Raw genomic sequence first — 19,007 nt, forward strand, 5'->3', positions numbered from 1 at the left:
ATGATCAATGGTTTCATCATGGCTTCAGTTTTACGAACAACATCTATAGGAAAAAGAGTCAGATGTAGAGAATGATTCTATTGATAATCTTGAATAACATAATCCGCTGTCAAATTCCAGTCTAAGTTATTCATATCTCTTGTTCTGGGATGAGCAAATAAAGGACAAGGGAAGAAACCCAGTTAAATGTCCAAAAGTGGATAGCTTTTCCATCACTTACAACCCACCGGAGGCCATATTGAGGTAAATCTCTCGCACCTAAAGTTCCCTTCCATGCGAGAGAAGCATTGAATGCTTTCTTGGCATTGAAGAAACTAGTGTGTCTTGACCATTTTTTCTGATCAAGTAAACCATCCAAATTCGAGGGTTGGTAGTAACTTTTCAGGCAAGCTTAGCATTGTTAAGGCTGCTTGATTGAACCAAAGCAGCTGGCGTCATACCTAGACCTCCTTTAGATTTAGTGGGCAGGTATCCAAGCTTCAATGGGGCATCATCCCATACCCAAAAGAAACTTCTACACTCTCCATCCAGTTTAACCTATATCTTGGGACATTTGAAGCAGGAAAGGATCTGATTTCTCTTTATCCAGTTTAAAGTTCCTGATTTCCAGACTGTAAGTTTCTGCTGCATTCTTAATTAGATCAATAGTTTCAGAGGCTTTTTCCAAAAACAATGTTATGAACTCCCAGGTATATGCGTATTGAACTTGAAGAAACGGTATATGTCATTCTTTTATCTGAGAAGCTAGAGTTTTGGAAAGAGAAATGTCAGATTTATGATAGTTGGATCTGTTGACCAGAAGCTTTAGAGAAAAGATCAAGGATTCTAACAATGTTTCTAGCAGCAGTAGGAGAAGCTTTGCCGAAGGCAATCATCAATAAACGTAAGATTGGAAATTCTTAAACCAAATGGAGAAGAAATAAGGCCTACCTGATTGTATTTAGACTAACAGCTATTTTTGTTTTTTCGTTACATGGAGGTCTTAAAAAAAAAAAGAGAGCCAAGTAACAGGCCTAGATAAATGCCTAGATCTGGAAACTTCAGAGAGGTCATCTAGAAAGGCAGTAGCAGCCTGAGGAGGAGGATAGTCAAATAAGATGACACCATGGTCATGCTCCAAAACCAGTCTTAGCAAGGGAATCACCAGTACAGTTGCATTCTCTGAATATATGCAAGAGATTCACAGAATTAAACTCGTAAAGTAGGTGTCCGCAGCTTCTGATAACAGCACCAAGAGGATGGGACTCAATGTCACCCTGTATAACAATGTTTACCTTGAATGAAGACTCCTATATAATCTCCGATTTGATAATATTGCAAATTTGCAATTTAAAGACATTCTGAAACCAAGTAACCTCAGCATCTGATAGGAGCATAAAATGCTATGAATTTATAGTTCAAACCTCTATACTTTTGCTTAGTTTATTCCTTAAAAAGATCAATTTAACTTTGTTATTTTCTTAGGTACTTTGAGAAGCAGTTAAGGAGAAAAGAGAGCTATTGTGGGACAATCAAGGCACTTCACATGAAGTAGTGATGCAAAGGATGGATTATGATGATTTATTTGGTCATAAAACTCAAGAGAAGATGGAGAAAGTTGCCGTGCAAAACAGTTGCAGAAAAGCAGAAAACAGAGTACAAGAGTCTGCCTTATTTTCTTCTGTTTTGGATAGCTGTTTTGAATAACCTTCGAGTGGAATTATGAAGAAAGGCCTGGTACCATTTGAAGATCACATGTTCTACTATAACTGAAGGCAAAGAGTTGGTCCAGAATGATAAAAAGGAAGCCGGAGACTGTGCTCAAAGTTGGTTCCTCGAGAAGACTGTTTCCATCAGCTTTTCAGGAAGCTTTTTCAAGGACTTTTATACTGGACTTAAGGGATGATAATCATGAATTTCTCTGCCCAGAATTGAAGAATATATGTTTTATAGAAGTTTAGAATCAAGAATCATCCAGAAAGGTGGTGTAATGAAGAAGTTACGATGCTACAAAGATGATCAGAGGATAAGGAAAATCTGGAATTTCTGACAAGTCTTTATGCGAAGCATTTTCAAGACCGTTGTTGGGCCACGTTTCAAGAAGATTCCTAGAAGGTTTTTGCATGGTTTTGAAGGGTGACATCAGAAGTATTATGTGGCAGAATATTACCTTCGAATCTGCTGGGAACCCTTGTCAAACTTGGAGAGGGAAATCAGTCCTAGTTGAGAAAGGAAAGTGAATTAAAGGCTATATTTTCTGAAGATATTCTTGGCAGATTTTGGGACGAATTTTATTGGATTTTTGCTGCATTATACTTATCAAGAGACTATTAGAAAGACTTAAGGAAGGTTCGGAAGATTGTGGGGCAGCCAAGCAAGTGGAATTGGAGAAGAATAAGGAGAACTCAACCCGGTTTTAAGGAGGAAAGTTAGGGGTTTGTAAAGAATAAAAGAGGAGGCTTCTTGGCGTCAAAGAGAGACGATACCATACAGATTTCACGCCTCAAAAGAACCCTAGCTCTCTGATTTTCGAAGCTCCATACAAGCATAAGGAAAAGAAGCCACCAAAGTCGCCATCTTCCACCACCGTGACCATCCATCTTCAAGCAACATCCACCGTGCCTCTTCACTCTCTTTTTCTGCGACTTTGCCCTTTTATTTTCAATATGTTACTGTGTGTTTACCTTAGAACAATGAGTAGCTAAATACTTTTGTGTTAGGGGCTAGTTTGAAGCCCTAAACTATGGTTCAAGTTTCATAATAAATTTCTATGTTTTAGTTACTTTGTCGATGAGATTGTTCTTTGGTTCTGAATTAGATGAGTCTTTTATATGTATGTTTTATGTGGTTGCAAACATATAGGATATGCATGTAATTGGTGCTAGGTTAAATAGCAATTCACCTAATAGTTTTGTGATTTTAACCGAAGTAGTAAAACCTCTCGCCTAGGTGTGTACCAAAGATGAGGAATGCAACTAGACACGCTTGTTGTACTAGTTTGTACACTTAGATTGACATCCTTCCACATGTGCTTAATGCTTTAGAACTTGCTAAATGTAGGAGCTGCTTGTGATCTCTATGTTGCATGTTTTCAAAAGGTTCTAATAACGGCGCTTGTTCTTGTTAGAACATTATAGGGAAGTAATATAAGGTACTTAGCTTGCTTCTAGCTTTGTAACTTGGTCAATCTCTCTCTCATGACTTAGTAATAAACATAGGAAGAGAAATTGGAACTTGGATTGTGTTTAGTGGTGGATAACGAACTCCTAACTGCTCATCATCATATTCACAAACTTTACTTTAGTTTCATCTTTTGTTCTTACTTTATTTTCAGCAAAATTAATCAACAATCCCCCCAATTGTGTTTTTAGATTTGTTTTATTATCGTTTCCAGTTTTCTTTGTTTTCTAGGTTACATAAATTGAAGGTGAACCCTTGATCCTTGGCGTAGAACGATCCCTTACTTTCACTACTACAACTTGACAACAAAAAGGGTTTTAAATTGTGTGCTATTTTTAGCAGAGCAATTTTTGGCGCCGTGTCGCCGGGGATCGAATTTTGCCTTTATTTTTATGTTTTTGTGTCTTTTTTCTTTTAGTTTTTACAATTAGTTTTGAATTTCTTTTCAATTTCTTTTTCTTTTCAGCTTCTTGGTGAACTAATTTGCGTCTCTTTTCTCTCATTGAAGGAAGTTTCACTAGTGGATGCATACAAGGAACAACCCAAAAGGGGAGTTAGTGCCTTTGAATACTGAGTTAGAGAAGCTAGTACGAGAAAACAGAAGGTTGAAAAGAGAAGAACAAGCTGCTCAAGAAGAGGCCGAACCCATCATCCCCTATTTCGTTTTTCAAATGTCAGACGACGAAGACAATCGGCAGCCGCTGCCACCACCACCAAGAAGGACCATTAGGGAGCTCTCAACGTCCCTCATAGCTGGAGGTATTCCATCATGCATTCGTTACCCTCAACCGGCTGAAGGAAAGACAGGGAATTTTGAGCTTAGGACTGGTTTTCTCCACAAGCTGCCCACTTTTCACGGGTTACCTAATGAAGATCCTAATTTGCATCTCCAAGAATTCCAATTTATTTGCTCAAGCATGACACCGGAGAATGCAGATGAGAATATCATGAAGATGAAGGCTTTCCCGTTCTCTCTTGCAGACAAGGCAAAGACATGGTTGTACAGGCTTCCAAATGGCTATATAACCTCATGGAATGTCATGCACAAGACATTCTTGGAAAAGTATTTCCCCACTTCAAAAATTATTGCATTGAGGAAGCAAATTACTGGAATTCAGCAAGGAATGGATGAGGCTTATTCCGAATACTTTGAGAGGTTTCAAACCTTGCTTACTCAATGTCCTCAGCATGGTTTGAGTGAGGATAGTTTGTTGACAGGGTTCTATGATGGCCTCATACCCATAGAGAGAGATATCTTGGATGCTGCAGCTGGAGGATCATTTATGGACAAGTACAATGAGGATGGAATGAAGCTCATAGCAGATCGTGCATTAAATGCACAACAATTCAATAATACCTCAAGACGTGTTCAAACTTTCTCTTCAAAAGGAGGTAACGATTCTGAAATTAAAGCTCAATTATCAAATCTAACCTCTATGTTATCTCAGGTCTTGGGTAACAAGAAGCAAGGAGCTATGGCTTGTGGTGTGTGCTCAATGGAAGGCCACCATACTGATCGTTGCCCTCAATTATATGAGGAAGAAGAGGTAAAAGTTGTGGGAAATTTTCAGCAAGGAAGACAACATGTAAAGAATGATCCATATGCATATTATCCTGGCTTGAGAAATCACCCAAATTTTCGATGGAGTAACAATGATAATGTCTTGGGCCCTTTTCAAGCATCTCAAAGCAACAACCATCCACCTCCAGGGTTCACTCAACGTCCTCAAGGGGGATTTACACAGAACTCTGCACCACATCCAGCTTCTAGTTCTTCATTGACTCCAATCTTGGATAAGTATGACAAGATGTTTGAAGCTTTGACATCCTCTACTCAACAACTCATTCAATCACAGCAAAATCAAGGCAAGGAAATTTCAGACCTTAAGAAACAAGTGGGAGAATGTGTCAACAAGTTGAATCAGTTGCATGATCAAGGAAAACTTCCAAGCAACACGATACCAAATCCAAGAGGAGGGTTTGAGTCCGCCAAAGTAGTAACAACACGAAGTGGAAGAGTACTCAGTGACGTCCCTAAGGCACAGAAGAAGGACAAAAGTGTTTCTGACCCTTCTGAGATTGAAACTGAACTTGCAATCCCAGACCCAGCGACTACGAGGATTGAAGACTCATTGCAATCCCCAACGAAACCAGAAACCAAAGGTAAAATTCCTAACTCTTCAATTCCGGTTCCTACTAATCCTCTTTCTTCTTGTCTACCTTTTCCAAGTAGATTTGCTCATTCAAAGGAAGAAGAAGACAAGGGGGATGTTTTGGATATTCTCCGGAAAGTTCAAGTCAACATTCCTCTCTTGGATATCATAAAACAAGTGCCAAAGTACGCCAAATTCTTGAAGGACTTATGCACCAAGAAGAGGAAGTTCAAGGGGAATGAAGTAGTAGCTCTTAGTGAGGAGGTGTCAAGTATTCTTCAACAAAAGCTTCCACCTAAGCTCAAGGACCCGGGACAATTCACCATTCCATGCACAATTGGTGTAAAGAGGTTTGATAAGGCTTTACTAGATTTAGGAGCTTCTATAAATTTAATGCCTTTCTCTGTGTTTTCAAATCTTAATTTAGGTACACTAAAGAAGACCTCTGTGGTGATTGAGCTTGCGGATCGCTCATCTATTCATCCTTTAGGAGTAATTGAAGATGTCTTAGTAAGGGTGGATGGATTGGTCTTGCCTGCTGACTTCTTTGTGATTGACATGGAGGAGACGTCAAGTCCCACATCATTGCCTTTAATTTTAGGGCGTCCCTTCATGGCAACTGCTCACACGAACATCAATGTCTACAAGGGAACGTTGACTATGGAAGTCCTTGGAGAAAGGGTAACGTTTCAAGTCTTTGAGCATAATGACATCACGAAAGGAATGGTGGGGCGTGAGGACAAGGAATTAAGAGAAGAAGTCCGATTTCTGAGGGGTTGGAAGGGGCATAAAGTGAAGGAAAAACACTCTCTGAAGAACTTGAATAAAGAAAATAAAGGTAATTTTAATTCTGATTTTCATTTACCTTTAGCTAAGTGTAAGAGTGTTCTTGTTGATAGGGCTCACTTAGGAAATCCAACGCCACAAGAGGTATGTGCAATAACAGATGACCCACCAGATTCAACCAAGCACTCATACACAAAGGCAATGGCAAGGTTGTTTGATAAGGCTTCACATGGAGCCTTTGGATGATCAATAGAGGATACCGTCTGGCTGAAAGACGTTAACTCAAGCGCTTGTTGGGAGGCAACCCAATATTTTACCTTTTTCTATTTATTTGCATTCATATTTTGTTCAATTTGATGTGTTTAGTGTGTGTTCAGGTCGGATAGGAAGGAAAAGTGAAGGAAAGACTCGTAGCTGTACGCGAAACAGAGTCCAGGTCGCACAGTCAGTCTACTTTAGACTGCTGCCGTTTTTCGGTCAGATGGAACCGGACAATGTACCATACATGAATGGAAAGATGTTTGAGTCTAGTTTCTGTAGGTTTTTACAGAACTGGATTCGGAGTTGATATGCGTTCCCAGTTCCAGTTTGAATGCAGTAAGGTCAGCTCAGGAAAACAGAAAATTGTGCAGTTGTGTCACAGAAAAAAAAAAAGAAAAAAAAACTGGGCATATTTCCGTGGATGAAAAGAGGAGTTCTTTACATGGATTCACAGCTCTATATGTATACTACCTTCAGGCCGAAAATCTCGTCCATTGGACCAGTGATGCTCCCGGAATAAAGGTTTGAGTAGGTAGAGATCACTTTGCCAGGTTTTCTGTTCCAATTTCTGTTTTTTTCTCTAACTTTATAGGGCAATAACTTTCAAACCGCTTGGAGTTAGAAGGTGTTCCACATATGCACAGAGAGCTCGCAATGTCCACTTTCACTTCCAAGTGGTGTAATCGTCATCTGACGCTGCATAGAAAAATTATGGGACCTGGAACATGGGCTGCCGACACAAACTTAAGGTTTCCGAAGATGCAACAAGACTTCACATGGAGCTTACGTTAGGAAGTCAAGACCTTATGGTCTTGAGGTTGGGGTCTTTTGTTGTCATCTCCAAAGTTCGTGAGCATTGGGAGGTCTACATGGGGGAGCTTTTCTGAACTTTTTCTCCTTACCACCTTTTGTTTTGTTAGCCTTTCTCTATGCTTTTGTTATTCATTGCATGCTATATTTGCCATACATTGAGGGCAATGTATGATTTAAGTGTGGGGGAAGGGATTTATGTCTTGTGTGTGTCTTTGTGTTTGAAAAAAAAAAAAAAAAAATTTTGCTTTTAGTTTTTTTGAGTTTTAGTTGCCTTTCAACTGTCAGGGATGAACTTATATCTCTGAAATTATGGATAAAAGAGGATCACAATATTGAGATGATGTCAAAATAATTCTTTGGTTAATTACGATATCTATAAAGCATATGATTGTGTAGTAGATATGGTTTTCGTTGACCTTGGTACAGAATATTGAGCATGTTGATGATGAGTTTTGATTCATAATAACCCTTGTGAGAATTTGAGCCTATTTGCCATTCTTTGTGAGTGATTATTGAAAAATATATTCTTATTTTCTTAGCGATGCTTAGTGATCTCATTATCTTTCTATTTGATTGACTGCTTGACACAGATTAAGTTTGACGGACTGTAGAGATTACTAGAACTTGCTCTTGTACTAGTCGAAACTTTTATCAATACATGTCCCTGATTCTGGAAAGGATAAAGGCACCTAGGAATTTTCACCAAAGCCAAAAATAACCTGTGTCCATATTTGTGCCCGTCGTGGGACTCCCCTAGATAACCCCTTTGAGCCTACATTTAAACCTTTTTCTTTCATCACCCTCAAAATCCTAACCCTTGAACCTTAGTATAGCTATATCTCTACCCTTGTTCTAAGGATTTAGTGGAGCTAATTCACGAGGCAGACAAGATTTTGAAGGCACTACAAAAGAGAAGATGAGAAAGAATAAGTGTGGGGGAATGACTTGTCCATGTGAAAAAAAAAAAAATTATATGTATGCCGAAGAAAAAAATGAAGAATGAAAAAAATGTGTACGACAATGAAAAAAAAAAAGTGCAAGTATGTGTGGATTTTAGTCCCCCCCCCATTGAGGATAAGGAGTTTGTTTTGAAATTGAAGGCCTAAGTACGATAAATTTGGTCTTTGTCCTATTCCACAAGTGTTCACAGGAAGGTTAGCATGAAGCAAGGGCCCAACACAATGACATCCGGCCTCAATAAAGACACACAAGAAGTTCAAAGTTGCAAGATGCCTTGGTGACCAGAAGAAGACGTCTCAATGCTTCAATGAAAGCTCCACTAGGTTTTTAGAATACTTTGTGACTTTTCCGTACCCTTTCGTTTCTATAAACCCCTAAACCTTGGCCCCATTACAACCTTGTTTTAAGACCTCTTTGATCCTTAAGATGGGCAGCCTTTGATCTGTGGAGATTGGTTACAAGAGTTGAGCATATGGTTCGGTCCGTTGGGCAAGTAGTTGGTATCCTTCATGAGATCATAAAATAAAAAATGCATATTTCGACATAGCCTTTCCTTCTATATATATGTGAGCTTTTTGTTTGTCGAAAATATTATCATCTCTCACATATATTTGAGTGAAAAAGCTTTTAAGCATTAGCATTGATCTGAGAGAAGAAAGAGTGATGAATCCTGTGAGGTTTGAATCATACTTGTTGGATACATGCTGAGCTCCATCCATCACCATTGTCACATCCGTATCTTACATATTTATATGTGGAATATATGTTTTAATTAACTCTTGAATTACTCATGATTGATTCTTGGTTGCGTGCTAATCTTGATGCTATGAAAGTAAGAGATTTCTGAGACAACAATGTTGAAAGGCTAGTTTGTTTGGAGTCTAGAGTCTTTTGTTTAGTTTTGATTGAGTCTTGTTAGTTTTGATTTTTGCTAAGGGACTAGCAAAAGCTAAGTGTGGGGGAATTTGATAGGAGCATAAAATGCTATGAATTTATAGTTCAAACCTCTATACTTTTGCTTAGTTTATTCCTTAAAAAGATCAATTTAACTTTGTTATTTTCTTAGGTACTTTGAGAAGCAGTTAAGGAGAAAAGAGAGCTATTGTGGGACAATCAAGGCACTTCACATGAAGTAGTGATGCAAAGGATGGATTATGATGATTTATTTGGTCATAAAACTCAAGAGAAGATGGAGAAAGTTGCCGTGCAAAACAGTTGCAGAAAAGCAGAAAACAGAGTACAAGAGTCTGCCTTATTTTCTTCTGTTTTGGATAGCTGTTTTGAATAACCTTCGAGTGGAATTATGAAGAAAGGCCTGGTACCATTTGAAGATCACATGTTCTACTATAACTGAAGGCAAAGAGTTGGTCCAGAATGATAAAAAGGAAGCCGGAGACTGTGCTCAAAGTTGGTTCCTCGAGAAGACTGTTTCCATCAGCTTTTCAGGAAGCTTTTTCAAGGACTTTTATACTGGACTTAAGGGATGATAATCATGAATTTCTCTGCCCAGAATTGAAGAATATATGTTTTATAGAAGTTTAGAATCAAGAATCATCCAGAAAGGTGGTGTAATGAAGAAGTTACGATGCTACAAAGATGATCAGAGGATAAGGAAAATCTGGAATTTCTGACAAGTCTTTATGCGAAGCATTTTCAAGACCGTTGTTGGGCCACGTTTCAAGAAGATTCCTAGAAGGTTTTTGCATGGTTTTGAAGGGTGACATCAGAAGTATTATGTGGCAGAATATTACCTTCGAATCTGCTGGGAACCCTTGTCAAACTTGGAGAGGGAAATCAGTCCTAGTTGAGAAAGGAAAGTGAATTAAAGGCTATATTTTCTGAAGATATTCTTGGTGTTTAAGGATAATAGAATTGAGAGAGATTGATGAGAGAGATGTGTTCTTATTATTGAGAATAGGAGCCCTATATATAGGGATTACAAAGTGCTAGTTCTAATGTTACAAGGAATACCAATCCGTGTAGGATTGGGAAATCTAGAACCTCCTCTCCTATTCCTATTCCTAGTTTGATAAGGCACACTAAACTTGATTTTCCTTCAACACTCCCCCTTGTGCCGCTCAAACTTGGTGGTGACGCTTCATCCGTTGCCTCGTTAAAAACCTTGCCAGGTAACAAAAACCCTGTGGGACAAAAATAATCCTGGTCGAAGGACAAAAAGAGCACAACACGTCCTTCACTCTTCGAGATCGAACATGTAGACATCATAACTCCCCCTGATGTCGATATCTCCCCCTGATTGCTACAATCGTGGGAGTTCGGATAACTTTCTCAATGCGATGCTCTTCACATGTTTCTCGAAGGTGGATTTAGGTAACGACTTAGTGAATAAGTCCGCTACATTATCCTCTGATCGGATTTGTTTCACTTCAATCTTTAGAAGTGATTGTTGTTACTGATTATAAAAGAACTTAGGCGATATATGCTTGGTGTTGTCGCCCTTGATGAAACCTAACTTCATTTGTTCAATACAAGCTGCATTATCCTCATAAATGCATGTAGGTTCATCTGTGGTAGACTTCAAACCACAACTTCCTTGAATATGTCGAATCACAGACCTTAGCCATATACATTCACAAACGGCTTCATGTAGAGCAATAATCTCTGCATGATTCGAGGAAGTAGCAACAAGGGTCTGTTTCGTAGACCTCCAAGATATCGCAGTGCTTCCCATGGTAAAGACATAACCTGTTTGGGAGCGACCTTTGTGAGGGTCAGAGAGGTACCCTGCATCAGCAAAACCCATCAAGACATCATTGTCGTTTTGATGGAGGGGGGATAGGGTGAGGCCGGCCACCCTTGATGGTGGTGGCGGCGTTGGCAGCAACATGACCGGCCACTATGTTGTGGTGGACGGCGGCTTCATGCCTAATGGGGTCCGATCCCATTCTTCCGTCATTCCTTTTCTCTCTGTAGGGATAAAATAGGCCCATATCAATCGTACCTCCTGGGTATCGAAAGATTGTCTTTTCACCAATCCAATGGCGGCGTGTTAGCGCAGAGCTATGTCGAGCTAACCAGTTCACTGCGAATGAGATATCTGGTCTTGTGCATTGAGCTAAGTACAATAATGCGCCTATTGCACTTAAATAGGGTACTTCGGCCTCTAATGCTTCTTCGTCCTCATCCTTTGGACGAAGCGGATCTTTTCCGGGCTCAAGACTACGACCGATCATGGGAGTACTCGCAGGCTTTGCTTTATCTTCATTAAAGCGCCTTAGGATTTTCTGAGTATATGCAGACTGATGGATCAAAATCCCATCACTACGGTGCTCGAGTTCTAACCGAGACAAAACCGTGTTTTCCCAAGATCTTTCATCTCAAATTCGGATTTCAAGTAATTAGCAGTTTCCTTTAACTCATCCAGAGTTCCAATTAGGTTCATGTCATCGACATAAACTGCTACGATTGCAAATCCGGAACTTGTTCTTTTAATGAACACGCATGGGCATATTTCATTGTTAATATATCCCTTCCCAATCAAGTAGTCACTTAGACGGTTATACCACATCCGTCCGGATTGTTTTAATCCATATAGTGAGCGTTTTAATCTTATTGAAAACGCGCTCCGTGGTTTAGAGCCACTTGATTTGGGTAATTGAAGTCCATCTGGAACCTTCATATATATCTCTGAATCTAGATCCCCATAGAGATATGCTGTAACCACATCCATAAGCTGCATGTCAAGGTTTTCGGAAACTACCAAACTGACAAGGTAGCGGAACGTTATAACGTCCATTACGGGAGAATATGTCTCCTCGTAGTCGATTCCAGGGCGTTGTGAGAAACCTTGCGCCACAGGGCGGGCTTTATATCTTACCACCTCATTTTTCTCATTACGCTTTCTAACAAAGACCCATTTATGGCCAACAGGCTTTACACTTGGGGGTGTCTGCATTACAGGCCCAAATACCTTGTCTCTTTGTTAGTGAATCCAATTCAACCTGGATCGCATCTTTCCATTTAGGCCAATCTGCTCTTCGTTGACATTCTTCAACAGAGCGAGGTTCGATATCATCATATTCTATAATTCCTTTTGCAATATGATATGCAAATGCATCATCAATCGCCATAGAATTTCTATCCATCATCTCATGTACACTAGTGTAATTTATGGAGATCTCTCTATTCTTTAGAGTTGGTTCTGACATTGGAGCGTCCCCCAATGATGTCTCTTGGACATAACCATAATCCTGAATATTCTCATGAGATGGATTATTTATATCGATGATTAATGGATTATTCTGTGCCAAACTCGCTTTCTTTCTTGGGCGAGAATCCATCAAACCTATGGGCCTCCCGCGCTTCCTGGCAGGAGCCGTGGGCCTAGCCATAACGTCACCATCATTGAGAGATGGGACGTTGGCGCCATGCTCATGCATTCTTGAGTTGGCGTCATGTCCTCTACTTTTAGGGACATCAATCCTTGCAGGCATGTTTGCAGCAGGTATGTGTGATCTCGTCACTTTAGCGATATCAGAAAATGCATCAGGCATCGATTCTGCTACATTCTGAAGATCGAGAATTCTCCGCACTTCAATTTCGGACTGTGCGGTTCGGGGATCAAGATGAGACAGAGTGGGGACAGACCACGACAATTCCGGTCGTTCCTGTTGAACATTGATGTTCTTATCTCCCCCTAACGATGGGAAGACTGTCTCATCGAAGTGACAATCCGCAAATCTTGCGGTAAAGAGATCGCCTGTCAAGGGTTCTATGTAGCGGATAATCGTTGGAGAATCATAACCAACGTAAACGCCTAATCGTCGTTGAGGACCCATTTTGGTGCCCTGTGGAGGCGCAATTGGCACATAAACTGCGCACCCAAATATGCGTAAGTGTGAGACATTGGGCTCATACCCAGTCACCATCTGGGACGCAGAAAAAGGTTGAGTGGCAGTGGGCCTCAGACGAATAAGCACAGCTGCATGCAATATTGCATAGCCCCAAGCAGAAATAGGGAGATTGGTGCGCATCACCAATGCTCGAGCAACCATTTGTAGTCGTTTAATGGCGGCTTCTGCGAGACCATTTTGGGTGTGAACATGAGGAACAGGATGTTCAACATCAATCCCAATGGACATGCAATAATCATCAAAAGTCTTTGATGTAAACTCTCCAGCATTGTCTAATCTTATAGACTTAATAGGATGATACGGGTGGTGAGCCCTTAACTTAATTATTTGTGCTAGGAGTTTAGCAAATGCAGCGTTCCTTGTGGACAATAGCATGACATGTGACCAGCGTGTCGATGCATCAACCAATACCATAAAATATCGAAATGGTCCGCATAGTGGTTGGATAGGTCCACAAATATCACCTTGGATTCTTTGCAAGAATGGTATATTTTCTTTGGTGTCCTTTGCATAGGATGGTCTCGATCCTAACTTTGCTAAAGATCAGGCTTTGCAGAACGAATAATGGGCTTTAGAAATAACCAATGAGGATTTTGGTTGAGCCATGAAGTCACATTTGACTTTAGAAGTAGAAATTGGAGTCAGGGGAGCAGAGGTGGCGTCAAAGCCACCTTGGAGCCGCAGGGGGATGGCGGCGCCGGCTAGTGGTGGCCGGACTTGAAGGGGGAAGGCGCCGTGAGGCGCAGGTGCTCATCCTTGATCCAAATTTCGAGTTTTACTTCCTTTCGTTCTGAAAAAAGGATGTACGTGTGAAGTCTTTAATATACGGATCATCATGTCACGACCTGGGTGTCCCAAACGGTCGTGCCAAAGCCTATATGTGTCCGGATCCCATAAATCATCTCTCATAACATGATTGGATTCAATTACTCGAATAGTGGTTGCATACAACCCACTAGAGCGACACATAAGTTTCTCTAATACTCGTTTATGTCCGTAGTCATTAGAGGTGATGCAAAGGAACTCTTGTCCATTCTCACAATGTGTTTCCACATGAAAACCATTGGCACTTACATCTTGTAAGTAATAAAGTTCAAAAAAAATATGTCCATGACATGAGATAAAATCAATCAATACTTTATTAATAATAGCCAATGATTACATCAAAGTTTCTTGACCAAAATCTAATCCAACATAAAAATCAAACCGTAGACAAATCGTAGTCACTCAATCCGTTCGGTAATTTCAATTTGGTTGTGACCAGGTAAGGTAAGGCGAGATTTTGGTGGAGCGTTGCTCACTTTTAAAACCGTTCTCTCAGATCAAACCTTGCCTAGACATCACAAGTACTCTTGAGTACGCCTAGAGGGAAAGAGTGAATACAATAAGTCATTTTATTGATTTAAGGCATAATAGCCATTACATAATTCTTGGAAAAATAAAAGACTATAAATAAAAATCTGCGGCATTTTGTCTTCATCGCCAGATTTAAAGTCTTTGTGAACTCGAAGTCTTGATCACCATGATGCGACTACCTCCGTAGGTACATTGCAAATTCAGGTCCATTGATCAGACATTCCATATCAGAAATAGACACCATAAAGAGGATTCTCCCTTGATTGAGGCGCATTGGCGCAATATGCATAGTCCTTAGGACTGGTGGCGTTGGAAAGTGGTGCCCATGGCCAACGTTGGCTCCATGGTTTCCAACCCTATTTCCCTCAAAATCACGTCTCCTACGGCCGTGTGATTGTCGCCTTGAGCGATTACCTTCTTGAGCATTTCGATCGTATGGATCATGACGTCGATGGTGACTTTCTCTAGTCATAGGACGATGCTCTTGATAGCTATCTTGAAGCCTATCAAATCTTCTTTGCACAAGTTCATTGCCATGTCTTTCAGCAGTGGCCATAGCTTCAATAAGCTGTTGGAAACTTGTGATCCGTCTTGCATTTACATGAGTCCGGAATAAGTCAGAGGACCTCATAGCATAGACGGGGAAGGTATTGAGGGTTTTCTCAATCAATTGGTCTTCTGTGATTGTTTTTCCACAGAGACGCATCATTGCTCTGATGCTGAGAGCTTCCGAATAAAATTGCATGACAGTGTCAAATTCAGAGAAGCGAAGATCTTTCCATTCTGCTTCTGTATTCGGAAGTATGGAGTCACGAACATTGCCATATCGTTCGCGAAGCGCATGCCAAAGCTTTATGGCGCTATCCTCATTTATGAACTCAAACTGTAGGTCACTATCCATGTGACGTTTCATGAAGGCAAGTGCCTTGGAATTATCTTTCTCAGTCTGAGGGTCTGGAGCTGTTTCAATAGGACAAAGCTCTTGGATTGTATGCAATAAACCACGGGCAATAAGGTGGATCTCGACATCAGTGACCCAAATTAAGTACCTTTTGCCTGCATAATCCAATGGAACAAAATCGAGTTTGTTCATGTTTGACATCCTGAAAGATGAAACAAGAACAAGTTAGTTTCGGAGTCAATGCTTCCACGAAAACTAATATAAATAAGATTTCCGAGCTATGCTACCAAGAAATCGATTTCCAAGAATAATTGGATTAGACCGAAACAATGATGTTTGAATGGTCAAAATAAATGCTCACGAACGCTCTTAGTCCGTAGCATACGAACGCTCTTAGTTCGTTAAATCGATGCTTACGGACGCTCTTAGTCCGAAGTCTTACGAACGCTCTTAGTTCGTTAATTGCGTGAATCCCCACGATTCCGCATTGAATCGAACCCACGTTCTATGAAAGGTGGGATGAAGAAGAAGGGAGGTTTTTAAGTCCCCGAGAAAAAGAAGAAATATTCAAATTTCAAATTTTAGGAACTTCAAAACTTACTCTTTTGAATACTTACTTGGTGAAAATTCGGAGCAGATTCTGTTCTGAACAGCTTGTACCTCGATTGGTGTACAGATCTCAATATGACTCCGATAATGCTGAAATTCGGAGGTTAGATGGAAGAGACAGAGACGAACAACTTTGATGAAGAAAGGTTTTCGATCTGAGCTTCCGAACTAGACGTTTCGAGGCTTTCAAGAAGACGGATGTGCACAGGAACGGGAAAAAGATGCAGTGGGTGTGCGTTGGCTTGTTTGCGCAGCAGGGATGCTTCGGTGGCAGCAGGCTGGAACGCAGGGCTGCAGGAAGGGGGCAGCAGGGGCTGCTGTGCAAGGTTGCAAGCACACGGGCGTTCGGGCTGCAGCGAAGGCACGGCTAGCTCGGGCTAGGGGCTGCTTTGTGAATGAGTTTTGGTTTTCTGTTTTGTGGTTAGAGTCGTGCTGATAACGTGTTTAAGGATAATAGAATTGAGAGAGATTGATGAGAGAGATGTGTTCTTATTATTGAGAATAGGAGCCCTATATATAGGGATTACAAAGTGCTAGTTCTAATGTTACAAGGAATACCAATCCGTGTAGGATTGGGAAATCTAGAACCTCCTCTCCTATTCCTATTCCTAGTTTGATAAGGCACACTAAACTTGATTTTCCTTCAACACTTGGCAGATTTTGGGACGAATTTTATTGGATTTTTGCTGCATTATACTTATCAAGAGACTATTAGAAAGACTTAAGGAAGGTTAGGAAGATTGTGGGGCAGCCAAGCAAGTGGAATTGGAGAAGAATAAGGAGAACTCAACCCGGTTTTAAGGAGGAAAGTTAGGGGTTTGTAAAGAATAAAAGAGGAGGCTTCTTGGCGTCAAAGAGAGACGATACCATACAGATTTCACGCCTCAAAAGAACCCTAGCTCTCTGATTTTCGAAGCTCCATACAAGCATAAGGAAAAGAAGCCACCAAAGTCGCCATCTTCCACCACCGTGACCATCCATCTTCAAGCAACATCCACCGTGCCTCTTCACTCTCTTTTTCTGCGACTTTGCCCTTTTATTTTCAATATCTTACTGTGTGTTTACCTTAGAACAATGAGTAGCTAAATACTTTTGTGTTAGGGGCTAGTTTGAAGCCCTAAACTATGGTTCAAGTTTCATAATAAATTTCTATGTTTTAGTTACTTTGTCGATGAGATTGTTCTTTGGTTCTGAATTAGATGAGTCTTTTATATGTATGTTTTATGTGGTTGCAAACATATAGGATATGCATGTAATTGGTGCTAGGTTAAATAGCAATTCACCTAATAGTTTTGTGATTTTAACCGAAGTAGTAAAACCTCTCGCCTAGGTGTGTACCAAAGATGAGGAATGCAACTAGACACGCTTGTTGTACTAGTTTGTACACTTAGATTGACATCCTTCCACATGTGCTTAATGCTTTAGAACTTGCTAAATGTAGGAGCTGCTTGTGATCTCTATGTTGCATGTTTTCAAAAGGTTCTAATAACGGCGCTTGTTCTTGTTAGAACATTATAGGGAAGTAATATAAGGTACTTAGCTTGCTTCTAGCTTTGTAACTTGGTCAATCTCTCTCTCATGACTTAGTAATAAACATAGGAAGAGAAATTGGAACTTGGATTGTGTTTAGTGGTGGATAACGAACTCCTAACTGCTCATCATCATATTCACAAACTTTACTTTAGTTTCATCTTTTGTTCTTACTTTATTTTCAGCAAAATTAATCAACAATCCCCCCAATTGTGTTTTTAGATTTGTTTTATTATCGTTTCCAGTTTTCTTTGTTTTCTAGGTTACATAAATTGAAGGTGAACCCTTGATCCTTGGCGTAGAACGATCCCTTACTTTCACTACTACAACTTGACAACAAAAAGGGTTTTAAATTGTGTGCTATTTTTAGCAGAGCAGCATCTAAAACGTGACCAATACCAAAGATGGCTGAAAACCACTGATCCGGTCTAACAACTAGTGTTTAAAGTCTTATTGAGATATACATTTAGCCAACAAAGGCCTACGTTTCTTGACAAATATTTTTGAAATGGTCTTAAAAACAACATTACAAAGCCTTGACAAAGCTCCTCGATTTAGAAGGAGCAGAAAATGTAAAGATTCCGAGTGTCAGTAATACAAGGGCTAATACATTTTAATAGATGGTGAAGAGTATGTTTCAGGGAGTAAACCTCTTCTGGAAGTACAAAAATGTGAGCAAGTATCGGAACTGTGCCATAAGTCTAAGTGTTCTTCAACTTTCAAAACTTGATTTCTCTTTATTCGAATTGGAAAAACTTGATTCTTTTATCTCCTATGTAAAGCCCGTAGCAAGCTCTCTGGCCAAAAATACTTCCTTGTCTTCATAAAGAATATGACGTTCTTGAGATATACTAGCTTCAGTTTGCGTGTGAACAATAGTAGGTGTTCGAGAGATGGAATGATGACATACTTCGAAGTGATCATGAAACAATAGAATTCTATGAAATATAATAAAATATCAAGAAATACAGATCTATTATGAGATTTAGCAAGAGCTTCAAGAGAACCAGTGTAAGCAATAAATTGGTGAATGGCTGAACCAGAAACTCGATTACCATATCCCAGGCTGTGTCAGTGTGTTGACAAGAATGTGGAATATAGCATATGGAAAGAAGTGTAGAAATCATGGATACATGGTTCATTTAGGAGGCTTCAGGGTTAAGATATGATTCCAAATATGAAACTGATTTTCTTATTGAGGATACCCAAACATTACTGCAGTAATTAGAGATTAGTGATACAGCAATGATTACAGTGATGGTTCAAAAGTACAAAAACATGCTAACTGTTATTGTTCAAAGATGTAATAGGCCATCTTCAGCGGAAACAAAGAAGTTAACAAAAGGCAGCTGCATAGCTAAGTTAGAAGCTCAGTCTGCATTCATCATAGCTAGTATCAAGAGTTAAATATCCGATCAACGATGTTGGACAAATTTTTTAATCATATTATGTTGTAGTTGGTGTGCTAACTACCATGGACTATAACAAGACTTACTTACTATCATATGAAAGTATTCTTACAAATGATGATTCGTAGAAGGATACATTCCACTTGATTACCAAAACGTTACCAATGATGTGGTACCTACATAAAACAAAGAATTA

The 19,007-nt window shown here is 39.9% G+C and overlaps 1 protein-coding gene across 1 annotated transcript; it reads left to right on the top strand.

The window, feature by feature from the left end:
• Positions 1–3,683: 3,683 nt before the first annotated feature.
• LOC112184226 lies at positions 3,684–6,344 on the top strand. The gene has a single exon (XM_024322492.1). The coding sequence runs from the start codon at positions 3,684–3,686 to the stop codon at positions 6,342–6,344; it is 2,661 nt and encodes an 886-aa protein (XP_024178260.1).
• Positions 6,345–19,007: the final 12,663 nt, after the last annotated feature.

Source organism: Rosa chinensis, chromosome 2 (genome assembly GCF_002994745.2).
Source record: "Rosa chinensis cultivar Old Blush chromosome 2, RchiOBHm-V2, whole genome shotgun sequence".
Classification (NCBI taxonomy): domain Eukaryota; kingdom Viridiplantae; phylum Streptophyta; class Magnoliopsida; order Rosales; family Rosaceae; genus Rosa; species Rosa chinensis.